Source organism: Populus trichocarpa, chromosome 1 (assembly GCF_000002775.5).
Source record: "Populus trichocarpa isolate Nisqually-1 chromosome 1, P.trichocarpa_v4.1, whole genome shotgun sequence".
NCBI lineage: Eukaryota > Viridiplantae > Streptophyta > Magnoliopsida > Malpighiales > Salicaceae > Populus > Populus trichocarpa.
Window position 1 is genome coordinate 14,161,740 of NC_037285.2, and position 18,071 is coordinate 14,179,810.

At 35.6% G+C, this 18,071-nt stretch overlaps 3 protein-coding genes across 3 annotated transcripts; 2 read left to right on the plus strand and 1 right to left on the minus strand.

Annotated features, from left to right (window-relative positions):
- Window positions 1-1,577: 1,577 nt before the first annotated feature.
- Window positions 1,578-4,238, plus strand: LOC18094705 (pollen receptor-like kinase 3). The gene is made up of 2 exons (XM_024594796.1): window positions 1,578-3,025; window positions 3,125-4,238. The coding sequence occupies exons 1-2, from the start codon at window positions 1,669-1,671 to the stop codon at window positions 3,886-3,888; spliced, it is 2,121 nt and encodes a 706-aa protein (XP_024450564.1). The 5' UTR covers window positions 1,578-1,668; the 3' UTR covers window positions 3,889-4,238.
- A 4,181-nt stretch (window positions 4,239-8,419) lies between these two features.
- Window positions 8,420-11,881, plus strand: LOC18094706 (exocyst complex component EXO70A1). The gene is made up of 2 exons (XM_024600462.2): window positions 8,420-11,076; window positions 11,619-11,881. The coding sequence occupies exon 1, from the start codon at window positions 8,933-8,935 to the stop codon at window positions 10,844-10,846; it is 1,914 nt and encodes a 637-aa protein (XP_024456230.1). The 5' UTR covers window positions 8,420-8,932; the 3' UTR covers window positions 10,847-11,076; window positions 11,619-11,881.
- Window positions 11,882-13,202: 1,321 nt separating this feature from the next.
- On the minus strand, window positions 13,203-17,908 carry LOC18094707 (uncharacterized). The gene is made up of 5 exons (XM_024600466.2): window positions 17,299-17,908; window positions 15,732-16,650; window positions 15,244-15,339; window positions 14,601-14,737; window positions 13,203-13,855 (listed from the first exon to the last, which is right to left on the minus strand). The coding sequence occupies exons 1-5, from the start codon at window positions 17,499-17,501 to the stop codon at window positions 13,681-13,683; spliced, it is 1,530 nt and encodes a 509-aa protein (XP_024456234.1). The 5' UTR covers window positions 17,502-17,908; the 3' UTR covers window positions 13,203-13,680.
- Window positions 17,909-18,071: the final 163 nt, after the last annotated feature.

The window sequence follows — 18,071 nt, forward strand, 5'->3', positions numbered from 1 at the left end:
TTTGCATGCTTTTATTTTTTCTTAAACCTGGTTCAATTCCAGCTCCGGGTTAGCCGAGTCTTAGTCGACCTGTTGGGCTAGACCGAGTTTTAAAACTATTTACAAAACACTAAAAAACTTAAAACAAGCTTCCATATCACTCTTAACCTATACAATATTTTGTTGAGATTTTATTTTTACTATCACCCTCTGAAAATATTTAAAAACAAGCCAATAAAAGCCAATGACGTTAAAATCCAAAAATAATATTATTACATCACAATTATATATTATTTCCTAATTCATCAAATTATTAATTTTTTTACAAGAGATCTTGTGTAATATCTCACATCGGCGGGTGAGGGTTTGGTAGTTGGTCTTATTAGTAGTGCTAGTTGCTAACATGTTGTACGTGTTTTGGGGTGTCAGGCTCAGAAGTGGGCTCGCGTCATCAGGAACAAAACGTGAGGGTGGTAAGGCCCAAAGCGGACAATATACAACATGTTGGGCCGGGCTGTTACATTTGGTATCAGAGCCGACCTCACTGGCTGTCTGGTTGTGCCGACGGGGTCGTCGGGCTCCTTAAGGGGGTGGATTGTAATATCCCACATCGACGGGTGAGAGTTTGGTAGCTGACCTTATTAGTAGTGCTGGTTGCTAACATGTTGTACGCGTTTTGGGGCGTTAGGCTTAGAAGTGGGCTCGCGTCACCAGGAACAAAACCGTGAGGGTGGTAAGGCCCAAAGCGGACAATATACAGCATGTTGGGCCGGGCTGTTACATCTTGTGTCATTTGTCATGAATGACTTTTAATTCAAAAATTCAAGATATTTACAATATTCCTTTCAAAAACTTTTGTTGATATTACAAAAAATAATGTAAAGGATTCATATGCAATATAAATAAATTTTATCTAAATTAATAACTAATTTTAGAAAATATTTTTGAATTGTTATAACAATGGTAATGATTGTGGTAGAAAAAACCATTACAATTTCGTAATATTAAAGTCTAGATATTATTGTTTGGCATCTAATGATGTAGTTAATATTTGTAGCATATTCATCATATAATCGAACAAACACTTAAATTTCAAAATTAAATTGCAAAATTAAACTTTTTATGATAAAAACAAAAACTTCTTTCTATTTTAATGTTCTCTTATTTTTGTAAGACGGAGATGGGATTTCTTACAGCAATGACAAAAAAATTATTTCAATTTCTAATCATACTTATAAATATATGAGAAAACCTAAAAATATGAATGGAAAGATTTAATTAAGAATTTCTTAAATCTTGTGGACAAATTTGATATAAAAAATAAAGATTTTAAGATATTTTTTCCTTATTTTCAATTTAATATAGTTCTTAATAATTAAAACATATATTTCATTTTTTAAATTAAATTTAAGAATTTTTTATTTATAATATTTAAGAATTTATTTGTTTTAAAAAAATTAAGATTTATTTTTTCTATAGAATTAGTATACGAGATTCTAGTCTTCAATAATTCCATGCCTCCCTCCCAATTCTAAGCCTCACAAAAAGAAAAAAAATGGGGGGTGAAAATGAAGAGACCACAAGAAAAGAAGGCAAATGACCGAAAAACATGGAAATTCAACAAATCCCCACAAAAAATCACACGGGAAATTGCAGTGCAAAAACTTGTCAAGCTCTTTTGCCAAAGTAATGGGATTAGATTGGCATTTCCATCCATTTCTTTTTCTCTTCATCATTTTTACCCTCCATTTTTCGTTAACATCTTCTGTTTCTGATTCTGAAGCTTTGCTTAGGCTTAAAAAATCATTTACTAACGCTGGTGCTCTTAGCTCTTGGATCTCAGGCTCTGTCCCTTGCAATAGACAAACTCACTGGAACGGACTTCTTTGTTTCAATGGCATTGTCACGGGTCTTCAGCTCGAAAACATGGGCTTATCAGGAACCATTGACGTTGATGCATTGGCTACTATACAGGGACTCAGGAGCCTAAGCTTTGCTCGTAATTCTTTTACAGGTGCAATTCCTGAACTCAATCGTTTAGGCAATTTAAAGGCTATATACTTGAGAGGGAACCAGTTTTCTGGTGAGATTCCCTCGGATTTCTTCTCGAAGATGAAGTCTCTGAAGAAAGTTTGGCTCTCCGATAACAAGTTTACTGGAGGAATTCCACCATCACTGGCTGAGTTGCCTCGGCTTAGCGAATTACATCTCGAGAACAATCAGTTTAGTGGGACTATTCCATCTATTGATCAACCAACATTGATGTCATTTAATGTGTCAAACAATATGCTGGAAGGGGAAATCCCACCGAATTTAGCAATATTCAATTATAGTTCCTTTGATGGAAATGATCATCTCTGTGGAGACAGATTTGGCAGAGGGTGTGAAAACACAATGCAGACATCATCAGAATCACCAACCGGTGTTGGTTTGGATGCTGATATGATGGTTAGCAAAGACAGAGGTCATAACAGCAATAATGTTATAAAGACAGTCGCGGGGGCCGTAACTCTGGCTGTGTTGCTTCTTTCTATAACAGCATTGATAATCTTTAGAATGAGGCGAAGGGACAAAGATTTTGATGTGATTGAAAATAGTAGTAATGGTAATGCAGCAGCAGCAGCACTTGAGGTGCAAGTTTCGTTGTCGAATAGACCAAAGGGAGTGGATGCTACCAAAAAGATGGGATCAAGCCGTAAAGGGTCTAATAATGGAAGGGGTGGTGTAGGGGAATTAGTTATTGTGAACAACGAAAAAGGTGTATTTGGGTTGCCAGATTTGATGAAAGCTTCGGCAGAAGTGCTTGGAAATGGAGGAATGGGGTCTTTGTATAAGGCGCAGATGGCTAACGGTGCTATGGTGGTGGTCAAGAGAACGAGAGAAATGAATACATTGTCCAAAGATCAATTTGATGCAGAAATCAGAAAGCTAGGAAGACTGCATCATACTAATATTTTGACACCATTGGCTTTTCTTTATCGGCCGGATGAGAAGCTGTTGGTATATGAATACATGCCTAAAGGCAGTCTGCTTTATTTGTTGCATGGTAAGATATCATTTTCCAATGTTTTCTTTTACAAAGGTTCGTCTCATGTTTGGTTTTTCTCAACATTCATGTATCTTGCTTAACATAATATTTCTTCAGGTGATCGAGGAACATCACATGCTGAACTCAATTGGTTTGTTCGTCTCAAGATTGTTCAAGGAATTGCCAAGGGATTGGGCTATCTTCATACAAAACTTGCTTCCTCTCCCTTGCCTCATGGCAATCTAAAATCAAGCAATGTCTTTCTTAGCAATGATAACGAGCCGTTGCTTTCAGAATTTGGACTTAGTCCCCTGATCAGCCCTCCAATGTTGGCTCAAGCATTGTTTGGGTATAAAGCCCCAGAAGCAGCGCAATATGGTGTATCACCTATGTGCGACGTGTACTGTCTAGGGATCATCGTACTTGAAATCCTTACAGGAAAATTTCCTTCTCAGTATCTCAACAAGGCCAAGGGAGGGACTGATGTAGTCCAATGGGTGGAATCAGCAGTTTCCGATGGCAGAGAAACTGATTTGCTTGATCCTGAAATTGCAAGCTCAACAAATTCACTTGGTCAGATGAGGCAGCTCTTGGGTATTGGGGCTGCTTGTGTTAAAAGAAATCCTCAGCAACGGTTAGACATCACAGATGCTATTCAAATGATACAGGGCATAAAATTGGAAGACAGTAACCATGAGGGCAGGACAATGCAAGTTTTACCATCACTTCGAGATGGTTATGCAGATGCACCACAGACCAGCGTGTCTGATATTCAAGAAGTTGATGGGGAGAGCCCTTGGAGGAGACATGGATCAGGTAGCTTTATGGATGGAACTAAACACCCGAGTCGTGATCATTTTTCTTTTCCGGCTCCTATTTAGATACTCTTCAGCAATGACACATCAAATTCTACTTTAAGGAACTCTTCAAAAGAAGGGAAATTAGGTCCAATCCAACTTAGGACAGTGAGTTTCAGTAGCATCTGCAGTGATGACTGGACAACATTTTCGAGGTTTCGGCACAACAAGAAAATGTGAATGTGGAGTTACAATGCACATGCACTAGACTTGTAACTTAATCACATAGTGTTAGAACCTTTTCCCTTTTCCTTACTTTATTTTTCTGGACAGAGAGTTTTTCTTTGAACTTTCAAACTTGCTGCTAGATTTTTGTGATCATGCTGTGCATTTTTCTTGTAGTGCTTCACTTCAAGAAACTAGTTTTAATAGCATGTAGACCAAGCATGATCATTTCAGTTTCTAAGAATTCTGCAACATACAAGTTTCAATTACAAGCCCCTACTCTGTGCAACCTGTGCATCAGGATTAATTTTGCATCAGAAACATCACAGAAGCGGAAAGGGGAAGCTTTCATCACCTAAAATAGGTTAACAATTTGTTCAACTTCTATGTACACAATGAGGTGGAGCTTCCATTAAGTTAATGCTTCCAGACTTCTGCATCGACAGCATATTAACCGATCTTAGTTTCCTTTGTAAATCTGAGTGTTCATTTCAGCTTCGACAAAACATTTCTCGAAGCTTATACTCTCCCCTTTTCTTCTTGTTCCTTGGTAGATGGAGCTGAAGCAAGTGTCTTCACCTCGATGTTGCTGAAATGATTAACCAAATCAGCTGGCTCCTCAGATCAAGGTGAAGTCATATAAAAGCCAAAACATTGTTAATTTCTGAGGGAATTAAGCAATAAAGACCCCATCGGGACTCCCCAGCCAGAAATATTTTTTTGTTAAATCATTGATTAAGGCCGAATTAATCATGCATTTTGAGATGCACCTCGAGAATCCCATTGAGACTCCCAAGTTACAACTCATATACAGATTAAAAACACATGTTAGTCAACCCTTCTGTACCTCACAGATAGCTCACCACAGCTGGAGAAATCAGCAGCATGAACATTAAAAAATGATTCAAATTGATAGGGTTCTAATCTGTCACACAGCAGTAGCGAGCCCACCTTTTGCACTGAAAAAACAATGACGGCATGCAAAATCCCGTAGCTTTCCATGCCATAACATCACATCTTTACTTATCCACAGCCTCATGCATTACACATTGAGCCTGGACAGCATGGTATAGGCAAATGCGATTTCAGGGGGGCCTGTGCTTGAGCTCCTGGAATTGGCTGGCCAGCAGCAGCAACTTTACCATGCCATACCAGATATAATTAGCAGAACCAAGACCTCGAGTTCCTCCTTTTTTACAAGTGACCCTGCAGCAGTGCCACTCGTGCACCAAATTATTTAGTAATAATTAATAATAATTTATTAACGTCGTTGATTAATAATAATTTATTAGCAAGCACTTGAAACCATATTTGCAGAATCAGAAAATTCATTAAAAAAGAGAGAGAGAGAGAATGTACTGTTATTACTGCCTGTCATCTGCACTTAGTTCTATACATCTTCTATTGTTTTGATTTAATTTGTTTTAGTTAAATCATAAACGTAAGTGCGAGCATGAATGCACGTGAATGTCGGCCTATTTTGGCAGTAGATTAATTGACTTAATTAATTCTTTATCATTTAATTTCATAAATTAATTATTCTAAGTCTGTTCTGTGGCTGAAAGCATATGCTAATTATTTGCCTTTCATAGTACTTGAGCGAGTAAGCCAGAGCCAGCACAGTAAGCTCTTGTTTCTCTGCAAAACAGCTGTGCTCACAATTTCTCATTCATGTTGATTTAGTTTTTGTCTTTTATGATATGATTATTGATTAGCCAATTAATCACAATAATATCATATAAAAAACTAAAAGATAACGGACGGTTGCATTGCAGTTATGAACAGTGCTCAAAACGACGTCTTATATGAGTTATTTTGGCTCAAAATGCTGTATTTTTTTTAAGTGATGTTTTTGAAATTTTGAATTTGGTTTGGCAATTGGTGTTTCATGCAAAGTTATTAAATCTAGATATTTCTATGACCCAATGCCTTAGTTATCTGTTATTCATGGTAAATTTAAAACAACACCGTTATAATTATTTTTTAAAGTCAACTCAGGTTTTAACTATGTTATGTTGATTTGATCAAAACAATTCTCACATAAATTTTTTAAATCTAGTATAGGTTGATTGAGTTTTGAATTAACTCATCGGGCCGAGCAAGATTTTAGATGTCAATGATATGTTCATTTGTATTAAAATGGGGTTAGAAAGAGGAGAGATAATCCGATTTTCTTTTAGTTTTCAAAGTTGATTAAAACATGTTTTGAGGTTTTAATTTTTTTTTTTATGTTGTTAGGATGATTCTAAAATATTAGAGGTAAAAACAATATACAAATTAAGATTTAAAATCACCCCTCTATTTATCAAAAGTTGCATACAACAATATGTTTTTTAAGCGGTAAACAACATGTCATTCAATTTTATTTTTTTTAATGTTTGGATTCCATGCGTGTTGCCCAAGCACTTGAGCTTGTTGCCTCGGGCCCAGGCACACAAGCTCGATACCCAACTTGATCGAATTTCTTTATATATATAATTTTTTTATGCATGTATATTTTTTCATTGTTTATTATTTTATTAAAATACTTTCCTCTCATAATTAATGATTATTTCATGAGTTTTTTTTTATAAATTCATTAATTAAATTAAATGCCCTATCTTCTTTCGAGTATTGACATTTTTTAAATAAATAATTAATTGATGGTTTATTTTTATTGGTCAAAATCAAATATATTCATATAAATCATATGATATATTTAAACTCGAATACAAAATATATACATGATGTTGAATACATAATAAATTAAAAAATATTCACAATTAATATGGATTGATTTTAATCTCATTTACTTAAATTTATTTAGTAATTAAAATATTTAAATAAATCTTATAGACTAAGGATGTATCTGAGATTGTAGTAGCAGCAGCGATTCAAAGTACTTTTCGTTTATAAATATATTAAAATAATTTTTTTATTTTTTAAAAATTATTTTTAATATCAGTTCATTAACAAAATTTAAAAACATAAAAAATTATTTTAAATAAAAAAATTAAATTTTAAAAAATATAATTTACATCACCTCTCCAAAAATACCCTATCCATAATGAGCACGCCGGCATTGCAGAGTACAGATCCCGATCAATGCGTTGCCGAGGAGAAATAAATGAGGGCCCGTCTAGGCTATTATGAGATTGAGATCATGGAATTCCACCCAAAACGGATGATGTCCAAGGAGCCCACTCAAATCATTTCGTGAGAGCATGGGCTTTGACTTCCCATTTAACTTTCCAGACATGTGATATATAAATACATGAAAAAAAAAAGTTTGGAAGTGTGGTTTAACCATTTTTTTAATTTAATAATTTTCGTATGATAATATCATAAATATTTTTTTAAAAAATATTATCTTGATATTTTTTTAAAAAATATACTTTTTTAAAAAATAATTTCTACTACTATCATAAGCCACGCCTAACCAGCTAAGTCACGTCTAAGCAGCTAAGTAAATCACTTCTTTCATATTAAAACTTTAGAATTATTTCGTTTAAATTTGTAATTGTGGTAGAGATTATTTTTTAAAATATTTTTTGATTGGAAATATATCAAAATAATATTTTTTTTAAAAAAAATTATTTTTAACATTAACACATCAAAACGATCTAAAAATAAAAAAAAATCATAATTTAAAGCTAAAAATAATAAAATTAAAAAAAAACCATTGTTAAACTGCAGTATCAAACACCACATTAATATAAATGTCCTAAAATAAAAAAAATTATATAATAAAATATTACTGTTATTTTTTAATCTTGGAGGATTTTTGCTACTCAAACAGAGGAAATGTATCGAACTCAAGATTGAATGAATAAATATGATTATTTTTAATTTTTTGAGTTTAAATCTTAAAATTAATAGTCAAGGAAATTTATTCTCTTGAACATGCTAGATTGATTGATATAGGAATGAGTTATTAAAATTCTCGAGGAGGAAAACTCAATTTCTATTTTCTATTAATAATTACATAGTCGCTTTTTTATTTTATTTTTCTAAAATCACCATTATATAAAATTATTAAATAGAAAAATTACTCACCCGGAACAAAAACTAGAAATTATGTAAAGCAGCACTAGCAATAGTGTGGCTAAAATGATTTTACTAGAAAAAAAATCAAATCATAATTCACGGTACACCATGATGTATCAATATTTTATAAGTATTTGTATAATTATGAGGTGGATATTGTTTTTTAAAATTTTTTTTATTTAAAAATATATTTAAATATTTTTTTATTTTAAAAATTAGTATATTAAATTGATCTAAAAAATAAAAAATAAAAATTTAAAATAAAAAAATAAAAAATATTTTGGTTGTCTGGTTGAGATCTTGTAATTTAAAAAGAAAGAGAGAGAGAGATTGGCCGGGCTGGGCGAGATCGCCGGTATATTCTAAAAGAGATTCCGGCAGGCCAGGATGAATAGAGAAGGTTTTTTAAAGAAAGAATTATACTACGTCGTTGGATTTTCTTTTCTTTGAATTCAACACTCAATCAAACGTTTCAGTTTCAGACAAAAATCCCCACAGTTGCCCTTACTTAAACTAGTCCTCACCACTCCCAAAGGCCAAAACTATACTCTACTCCACACATACACATACACATACACGCTAACACTTAACACCAATAACCATCCGTCTATAATCTACAGTTCCTCCTGCAAATATACCCCCACCACCATCTCTTTTTCAAGATTCCAAAGCCAATTCCTCCTCCTTTCAAGATTTTAGGTTAAAAGGAAAGCATTTTTCTGCTATATACAAAAGCGAAAACCCAAGAAAAGAAAAGAAAAGAAAAGAAAAGAGAACACATTTCTTTTAACTTCGTATATTTTTTGAGATAAATATAATACCCTTTGCCTCTTCAAGATTAACATTTTGGTTCTTGGTTTCTTATAGCTAGTCAATCATGGAACCACCAGAAAATTACAGCACAAGTACTTCTTTTGCAGAGCCTTTCGAAGATGCCCAGAAGATAATTCTGAGGTGGGACTCAACAGCATCGGAAGAAGCAAGAGAAAGAATGATCTTTGGTGGAGATCGTCAAGAAGTGGATCTATACTTACAAGCTGTTGATGAAATCCAAAAGTCTATGTCATCGACTTCAATATCACCTCCTTCATCCCATCATCATGATCAAGATAGTAATAGTAACAAAGTCAACTCTGCTATACAGATCGCCATGGCTAGACTTGAAGATGAGTTCCGCAATATCCTTATTAACCATACAAGCCCTGTTGAAGTAGACTCTCTTTTCATTCCTGATCATGCTCCTGCTCCTGCTTCTTCTTTGAACCACAATACTAGTTCGGTAGGAAGCAGCAATGAATTTGACCAGGAGGAAGTTGGTGGTGGTGGTGGTGATCATGTTGATGCTTTAGATCCTATACAGCGTGCAGATTCGAGTAATAGTAGTGCTAGTTATCGATCTACGAGTAGTATTCGTGAGATCGATTTGATTCCTCAAGAAGCTGTAGCAGACCTTCAGTCCATTGCTAAACGGATGATCTCTGCAGGGTACTTGAGGGAGTGTATTCAGGTTTATGGGAGCGTGAGGAAATCAGCTGTGGATGCGAGTTTTCGGAGACTTGGGATTGAGAAGTTGAGTATTGGGGATATTCAGAGACTAGAATGGGAGGCTTTGGAGACCAAGATCAGGAGGTGGATTAGGGCCGCCAAGGTTTGTGTTAGGATATTGTTTGCTAGTGAGAAGAAGCTTTGTGAGGAGATTTTTTATGGGATTGGTACTGCTATCGACGATGCTTGTTTTATGGAGACTGTCAAGGGTCCAGCCATTCAATTGTTTAATTTTGCTGAGGCAATTAGTATTGGCAGGAGATCTCCTGAGAAAATGTTCAAGATTTTGGACTTACACGATGCTTTGATGGACTTGTTGCCTGATATTGAGGTTGTTTTTGAATCAAAATCTGCTGATTCCATTCGAGTCCAGGCTGCTGAGATTTTGTCAAGATTGGCTGAGGCTGCTAGGGGGATTTTATCTGAGTTTGAGAGTGCTGTTTTGCGTGAGCCTTCGAGGGTTCCGGTGCCTGGAGGGACAATTCATCCATTGACAAGGTATGTGATGAATTACATCAGTTTGATTTCGGATTATAAGCAGACCTTGATTGAGCTTATTATGTCAAAACCATCAACTGGGTCAAGATATTCGGGTGATCCAACTACACCTGATATGGAATTTGCTGAACTAGAGGGGAAAACCCCTTTAGCCCTTCATTTGATTTGGATTATTGTGATTTTGCAATTCAATTTGGAGGGCAAGTCCAAGCACTACAAGGATGCATCGTTGGCCCATCTGTTTATAATGAACAATGTTCACTATATTGTTCAGAAGATTAAAGGGTCACCAGAATTGAGAGAAATGATTGGAGATGATTACTTGAGAAAGCTAACAGGAAAATTCAGGCAGGCGGCAACTAGTTACCAGAGAGCAACCTGGGTGAGTGTTTTGTATTGCTTGAGGGATGAGGGGTTACATGTAAGTGGGAGTTTCTCTTCTGGTGTCTCAAAGAGTGCTTTGAGAGAGAGGTTTAAGACCTTCAATGCTATGTTTGAGGAGGTTCACAGGACTCAAGCAACATGGTTGATTCCGGATTCTCAGCTTCGGGAGGAGCTTCGAATTTCTATGTCTGAGAAGTTGATCCCAGCTTATAGGTCATTTCTTGGACGGTTCAGGAGTCACATAGAGAGTGGAAAGCATCCGGAAAATTATATCAAGTATTCAGTGGAGGATTTAGAGAGTGCTGTCTTGGATTTCTTCGAGGGTTATCCTGTATCTCAGCACCTGAGGAGGAGATCTCAGTGAAGGAATGGATAAGTTTTGCCGATTTAGAAACTAGGACACATTCTTTGAATTTTTTGTGAAGTGTTTGGGTGATGTGGTGCTGGTTAATAGGGGGCTGCCCTGTGCACTCTAGTTCTTTTATGTATCATCAGTTAATTTTCCGTGGATCAGAACAAGTAGAGTTCTTTGGGAAGATTTGGTGTAGCTCTCTCTTGAATAGCCAGGTCTCTCAACCTGAATGCTTCCACACTGTAAGCATGTTGTTTGTTTGGGCACCACATTCTAGATTTTGTTCCACTTGTTCATATGGGAATTGTTGTATGTGTGATTTTCTTACTATATATTATATGAAGAATCAGTTTTCTTTTCCTAGCATTAAAATTCTCCCGGACTAATCTATTTGTGACCCGAGTTAAATGCATTTGGAAATGGAACTGAACAAGCTTTGATGATACGGGAAAGGTAGTAAAGGTTGGTTTAAATATGTGTAGGTAGTTGGTGTTTTTTCCATTGATCAAAGGAAATATGAATGTTAGTTATTGGAAATGACAACTGAAGTAACTAAACCTGCATTTATTGAGGATGAATCTGCATAAGGTTTCTTTTCTAACTCCTATTGAAAATCTACAGAAATGACGCATGGCTATGGTGCTTGTGACCATCACTCAACTAAGCTGTTGCATTAGAACTTTTACAATTAGATAACGCAGCTAATTCTTGCCCACTGAAACCAATTTTGTCACTTGATGATTGTCCCTTTGTTTAATTTCTGTTTACCATTGATTTCATGAAGGTTGATGCCAGATACATTTCAAGGTTGAGATCCGTCACAGACAGAAAGTCCTGCAAGATATGACAAAAACTGGGACCTTTTTGTGCTTGAATAAATTTGGAAGCTTTTCATGTCATTTTTTTTCTTCAACAACGTAATCTCCAGCTGGCATTAGTGTAACTTTGACAATTTGTGGATTCTACTTTCGATTTGGTTTGGATACATAAAGAATTCCTACTAGATACGTTTTTCTAATTCATTCGATCTCGGCTAATAGTTTTGTCTCTGCTTGTTTTGCTTGAATTTAGTGACCCAGTACATCAGATATACAGTGTGTTTTTTACACTTTTAGATTGCTGGATGTTTCATGGTAACTGATTTCAAATTGAAGCTCATAGCAGCTTGCAAATGAGGTTTACCACCAAGGCTAGACTATCTCCTTCTGGAAAGAGGTTTGGCTACCCGATTTTTGAATGGTTTCCATTAGTTTTATCATGTTTGCAAAGAAACTCGTCACCCTTCAATCTGGGACAAATCCATCATCAACGCAGATTGATGGCTTCTTGTTTGATAATGAAATGAACTGGAAACTGAATTCTCCTAATTGTCTTTACTCTTTACCTCCCTTCATTAGATCACCAAAAGTGTACGGATTAGAGACAAACAGAAAAAACAGGATAGGGAACAGGTCTTATCTGGTGCCGTCATTTGTATGAATCTAGACCCAAACTAAACTAGCAGGGCTATTATTGCCTTTGTTCAGTAATCAGTACCCGTGTCCTCTAGGGTAGTGGACTACAGGCCAACTCTTTCTTTAAGCAGGCAGAACAGTCGAACCATCTGGGGTATCCCTATGATGTTGTGCTGTAAATTTGAGGCATAGATGACTTAACAATGAGTGATTTAGACCAGAACAGTCTTGAATTGAAGTGACAGAGACTCGGTTGTATCACAACAGATTTTTTTTTATTTTTTTCCTAAAACAGAATTGAATGGAGAGACGATATATGTAGTTAATGAAACTATTTTGGAACTGAAATTATGTCTTGTTACAATTATAAAAAGAAATAGTTTTCCATTTTATGCAAAGATGGAATAGTTTTTGCCTGTAAATGCTGTTCTGGGAGCATTTCTTGTTGTTCCATTAGCTGATAATCAAAAGAGATTGGAAAGTTCTGGTAGAGATTGGAAAGTTCTGGTAGAGAAGTTTTTGTCATTTTCTCTCTTCTAAGAATGCCGAATTCTTCTTCTTGTTCATGTCCTCTCTTAATGCTAATAGATTTACTTACATCTACGAAAGAGACAGAAAAAACATAAGACATTTCCGAAAATAGTCAAATGAAACTAATCACAAGAGGATATTTGCGACAACCGAATAGCTAAAAGTTAGAAAATTAAGGCAAGTAGAAGGGGAGAATCAATCAACTGCTAAAATAGTAAAGATTATAAAGCAACATGCAAGCAAGTCAACAGTCATTTTCTTTCTGGTCTAAATTTGCATCAGCCAAATCCCCCACTCTAGCAACATCCTTTGGATGCTTACTAGCTAAGCAATTTGTCGGTCAAATCCACTTCTTCAAGCATTTGTAGGGGACCCAAAACAAATTAAGCAGAAATTTTCCCTTGGCATTCTTATTAATAAGTGACAACTCCGACATGGTCCTTGAAGTAAAAATACAGAAGTTCTCATAGCACTTTTTTTCATATAGTTACCATTCCCCGCATGCGTAAACATGGCTAGAGAACTACAATCCAATAAGGTATCAAAACTTAACAAAAATATGCTCCATCGTTTCCTCTATAACCAATAGTGCACATTCAAGGATTACTGTAACAAGTACATAGAAATCTTATCTAAAAAAACGTACATAGAAATACCACGAGCAAAAATGATAAACAAGAACTGAAGAAAAAGCCATCCTATTGCAATCCCAAAGTAGACTTTTGCCTTGTATAATTTTGCTCCTGCAGTAATTCTCGATGCATATTTAGGGAGTGATGGATACAACAATAACAGATGATTGCACCTGCTTTAGAGCGATGATTGCACACCTGCTTTAGAGCTTCGTAATTGAGATTTGCATTACTCTCTCTTATCTTCTTCCGAATCACTATTTGATGCTCCATTGCTGGCTTGCACTGGTCTAGGTTCCAGTGCACTTCGAACATCCTTAGAAGGTATTGTGGATGGTTTAATGAGTGTTAAAGTACCATCATCCCTATCGAACTCATCACTTGCATCATCTGAGTAAGCGTATCTGTCAAGAAATCAAGAAATGATCAAGGAGAAGACAGTAACAAAATTAAGGTAAAGTCGATGCCCCAACCCAAGAAGATGATCTTTCTGTCAAGAAATCAGAAACGATCAAGAAGACAGTAACAAAATTAAGGGAGTGCTTAATAACTGAAAGACAGAACAAGATGAATACAAGTGCACAAGCATGTTGGATGGGTATTCTGTTTACATCTTTAGGTGAAAATAATGGTACGACAGTATTAAGCTATGTATTTATAAAGTAAATATCTTTAGTGCCGATCCAAGCAAACTGTAAATTCATCATTAAGCTCCTGTTGTCCCTAAAATGGTGACAGTTCATAAAGTTGATTGAAAGCACTTTTCATACCCTGTCGTCGCTTAACCACATCTTACTTAAGGTGTGTTCCCAAAAATTTTGATTTTGATTTTTTTTTTGCTTAAAATGAATTTTTTTTTAATGTTTTTAGATCATTTTAGTATGCTGATGTTAAAAATGATTTTTAAAAAATGAAAAAACTTCATTTTGATGCATTTCTAAGCGAAAAACACTTTGAACCACCACCACCACCACCACAATCCCAAACAAGCCCTTAACACACCGGGTTAATACGTAAGCGAAGCACCAACCTCTTATAGACCATTGCTGGGGCCTATTAAACATTGACATTTCTTGGAGGTTGAAAGAGATTTAACAATGACATTATGGTATAAAAAGGGGAAGGTCTAGCAAACAAACTATGCCTTACCGCATTGAGTTCTGAGAGGGAGCCCAAAGAGCACAGATGACACATAGGAGAGAGAAGGAAAGGACTCGCCAGAAAGCTGGGATGACCCACGCATTCTGCCAGCGCTCATTGTAAACATCATTTGCTTTGAAATACAACTGCAAGTAGAAAACTACAGAATTTAGTGACAATGGAATTCCATGAATGAAGTTGGATCAGTAAAACATTGCACAAACAGTTCTCTTTTTTTCATCAGTTTTGATAAAAGTACCAAATTTGTACAATACAGTTAATTTGAAACTGTCTGTCTTATTCACAATTTAAGCCATACCATCCTAGATTTTATCTGTTATAACCTGTCCCAGAGCTTTGTAAAACTCAAATACCTTACAAAATCATTGAAGTCAGAATGCAAGAAACATAGTTTTATATTTAATAAGAAATTTCTATTTTATATATATAAGAAAGAAAATGGAATTTTCTTTTAGTTCTATTCCAAATTCTGTAGTCCTAGAAGCTAAGCAATTAGCTTACAGTAAAACATTGCAAGTAGTTAGAAAAACGTCCGTGAATTATTTATGTTTTTACAGTAAATTTTTGTTAAATCATTGTCCAGTGACGAGGAAACTTAATGCTAATATAGTCTGAAATTATTGTATATTACCTCATAGCATATCCAACCCACTGACACAATAACTGCAACAGCAAGAGCATTAGTGAATTTCCGGTATATATCCAGCTTGACCATCATCCTTTTAGCCTGTGACATCAAATGAGGAAGGAAATGTTATTATTCAAGTTCACTTCTATTGCATTCGAACACGTACACTTGTAGTATCAGAAACTCTGATGTAATGCATGTTACGTGATTGATAATCCAGATACTCTGCTTCTGATTGATTTTATAGATTACCAAATCGTCTGATACAAAGGGTATCAAGAGTAGTTCTAATCAACATGTAAAACAATTAACTAACACCATATGAAGTCCATAAGTTAAAAGAATGGAATTCTATGTTTTCTGCATCAAATAGTAGCTTTAATAGTCATGCGTAAAATAGTAATCCATCCTATCCAGTATCCATTACAAGCTAAGAAGAAAAAAAAGGCATTGCTGTGAATAAACATTATCCAGAATGTCAAACCAAGTACCTGAAGCTTATTTAAAGTTGCAGAAAGAGACTTAAATATCCAAATAATGATGAAAGCATCCAACATTGACACAGGAAGCACCAAAAAAAGTCTGGCCCTCCCAGAAAGGTCACTGACAGTGCCAACATTTTCTACCAATTCAAGCACTTCAGATGCCACAAAAAAGGTCACTCCAACCAGTATCACCTTTGATGTAAGACCACCTAAGGTAGGTCTCACAACACCATAGCCCATTGAAACCATCAGAATGACAAGGCGTGCTACTGTAAGTTTAATAGTACCAAAAGTAACTGCCCATAAAGTGATACCAGTTGGCCTAATTCCAGTCTCGTTGAATTCAGCGTAGTCAAAATACCAGAAAGCCATCTCAAACATGCCCAGCGTTATCACCAATGTTATGCAATTTTGCAATGGAAAAACTTCTCGCCAGAATCTTGCATACTGAGAGAACCAGAATAATCCGAGTATAACAAAAGCAAGGGACATGAACCCATAAAATCTCATTAAAGGTGCCATTCTACCAGGTAAATAGCCACTGGGATTTTTCCATATAGTTTTCCCCTCTACAACTACCTCTTTAAGATTAGGATCACAATGCATGAAATACAAATTATACATCCCAGTACTGGATATCTGTATTGATTTTGATGGGAATGTCGCAACTAGCTCGTCTACGTTGAATGAGACACCAAAGACTTGAGGCCAGCTGGGATCTTTTGTTGAAGGACGATGAATGATTTCTCCTTCTAAACACACACCCAACTTTGCAAGATCAGCTGTGCAGCAGACAGCTCTTTGACCACCATAGGCTGAACCACCAACTAACTCTCGATCCTCTACCTCAAAAACAATAGCTTGTACCAACCCCGAACTAAAGTTAGAAAATTCCCGAGTTCTCCGGAATGTAATCTTTTCAAAACTGGTGACAAATGACCACATAAAATTAGTCATAGGGAAAAAATGATACTGAGAATATAAAGCACGATGCTGTATTTGATACAATATAACAACCCAGGCTATACATTTAAAGTTGTATGATAATGAGACGAATTTTGATGATGAATTCCAAAAATAACATAGAAATACAAGGTCCTGAACAAGCCCTAATTCAACCACGTACCAGATGCCCAGGTTAGGAATTTAAACTACTAAGCTCAAAAAGTAGCAAACCCATTTTAACCCTTTGCGACCCCGTGTGTAATAGAATCTCAATATTTAGCTTCGGAGGATAATTCTCTATGCTATGTTAGAATTGATAAAGTTTACAATCTGTTCTCACTATATGCTTACATGATTTAAGACCACATTGAACCCTAATTCATCTTGAAAACCAATTAGTTCTTGTGAAGTGCATTATCTACTCCAATTCTAAAACTTGACCCACAATGGCGCACATTTAGTAGATTACTGATGACAAAAATAAACTTTGGCATCTTCTCAGCAAAAACCTATCTTTGTTCTCATTTCTACATCACAAGAAGCAAGAGACCTTATCATAATTACACTTAACACACACTTAGATATACAAGGTAAGCATGCAGATTGTGGAGAAATGAATAAGAATTACCGTATATAAGAGTCCCCATTAGCAGGAAGGACACTATTCTCATTGTGATTTCCAGAGTAAATCCCCTCACTGCCACCATGAACAACAAAGGCATTACCTTTGCCCACAAATCTCTCTCCTTTATATTCATGAACTGAACCTTCAACAATCAAGCTCATAAACAACCAAACACACAACAATATTGATCTATGAACCCTAAACATTCTTCCAGAGAAAGACAGAAAATGGGATTGCGAGTGTGTCTTGGTGTTTCTGGATCTGCAAGTTAAGATCTTGCTGTTTAGTTGCTAAAAAAGACAAGGTGTTGATGTAGTAAAGTGAAGTGTAGGCTTTAACAGTGAGAGATGATGCTTGCTTTGATTAGTAACTCTTGGGATTGGAGAAATGATACTCTATTAGTATTACACATGTACCAGTTTCTTTGATTATTACTAATAAATAATGAGAGTCTTGGAGCCATCGGATGTTTAGGCTCCTGGTGGTTGAGATTATGTGTATGGTTGTGATCTTGTTTGGCACCATTCGTTCTGTATATATTGTTGTATGGGAAAGAGACAAGGTGTCGGTTTCTGGCTTTATGTTACCGTCTTTTTCTTGAGGAAAACGAATAGAAGTGATAGAAATCTTTTTCAGACAAATGGTTTGAGGCAACATATGTTTCCTAACATTAGATTATGTATATTTATTGGTACGCTGTCAGACGCCATTGATTCATGTGAAGAGATCTTTCACTTTCAGTCCATGCAATGTAAAGGAATCTGGGCACCGCACAA

Coding starts and splice junctions, on each gene's coding strand:
- LOC18094705 (XM_024594796.1), top strand. CDS start 1,669: ATGGGATTAGATTGGCATTTCCATCCATTTCTTTTTCTCTTCATCATT. Junction 3,026..3,124: donor TCTGCTTTATTTGTTGCATG/GTAAGATATCAT, acceptor ATATTTCTTCAG/GTGATCGAGGAACATCACAT.
- LOC18094706 (XM_024600462.2), top strand. CDS start 8,933: ATGGAACCACCAGAAAATTACAGCACAAGTACTTCTTTTGCAGAGCCT.
- LOC18094707 (XM_024600466.2), bottom strand. CDS start 17,501: ATGTTTAGGGTTCATAGATCAATATTGTTGTGTGTTTGGTTGTTTATG. Junction 15,340..15,731: donor CAACTTTAAATAAGCTTCAG/GTACTTGGTTTG, acceptor TTGATGTCACAG/GCTAAAAGGATGATGGTCAA. Junction 14,738..15,243: donor TGGGTTGGATATGCTATGAG/GTAATATACAAT, acceptor TTCTACTTGCAG/TTGTATTTCAAAGCAAATGA.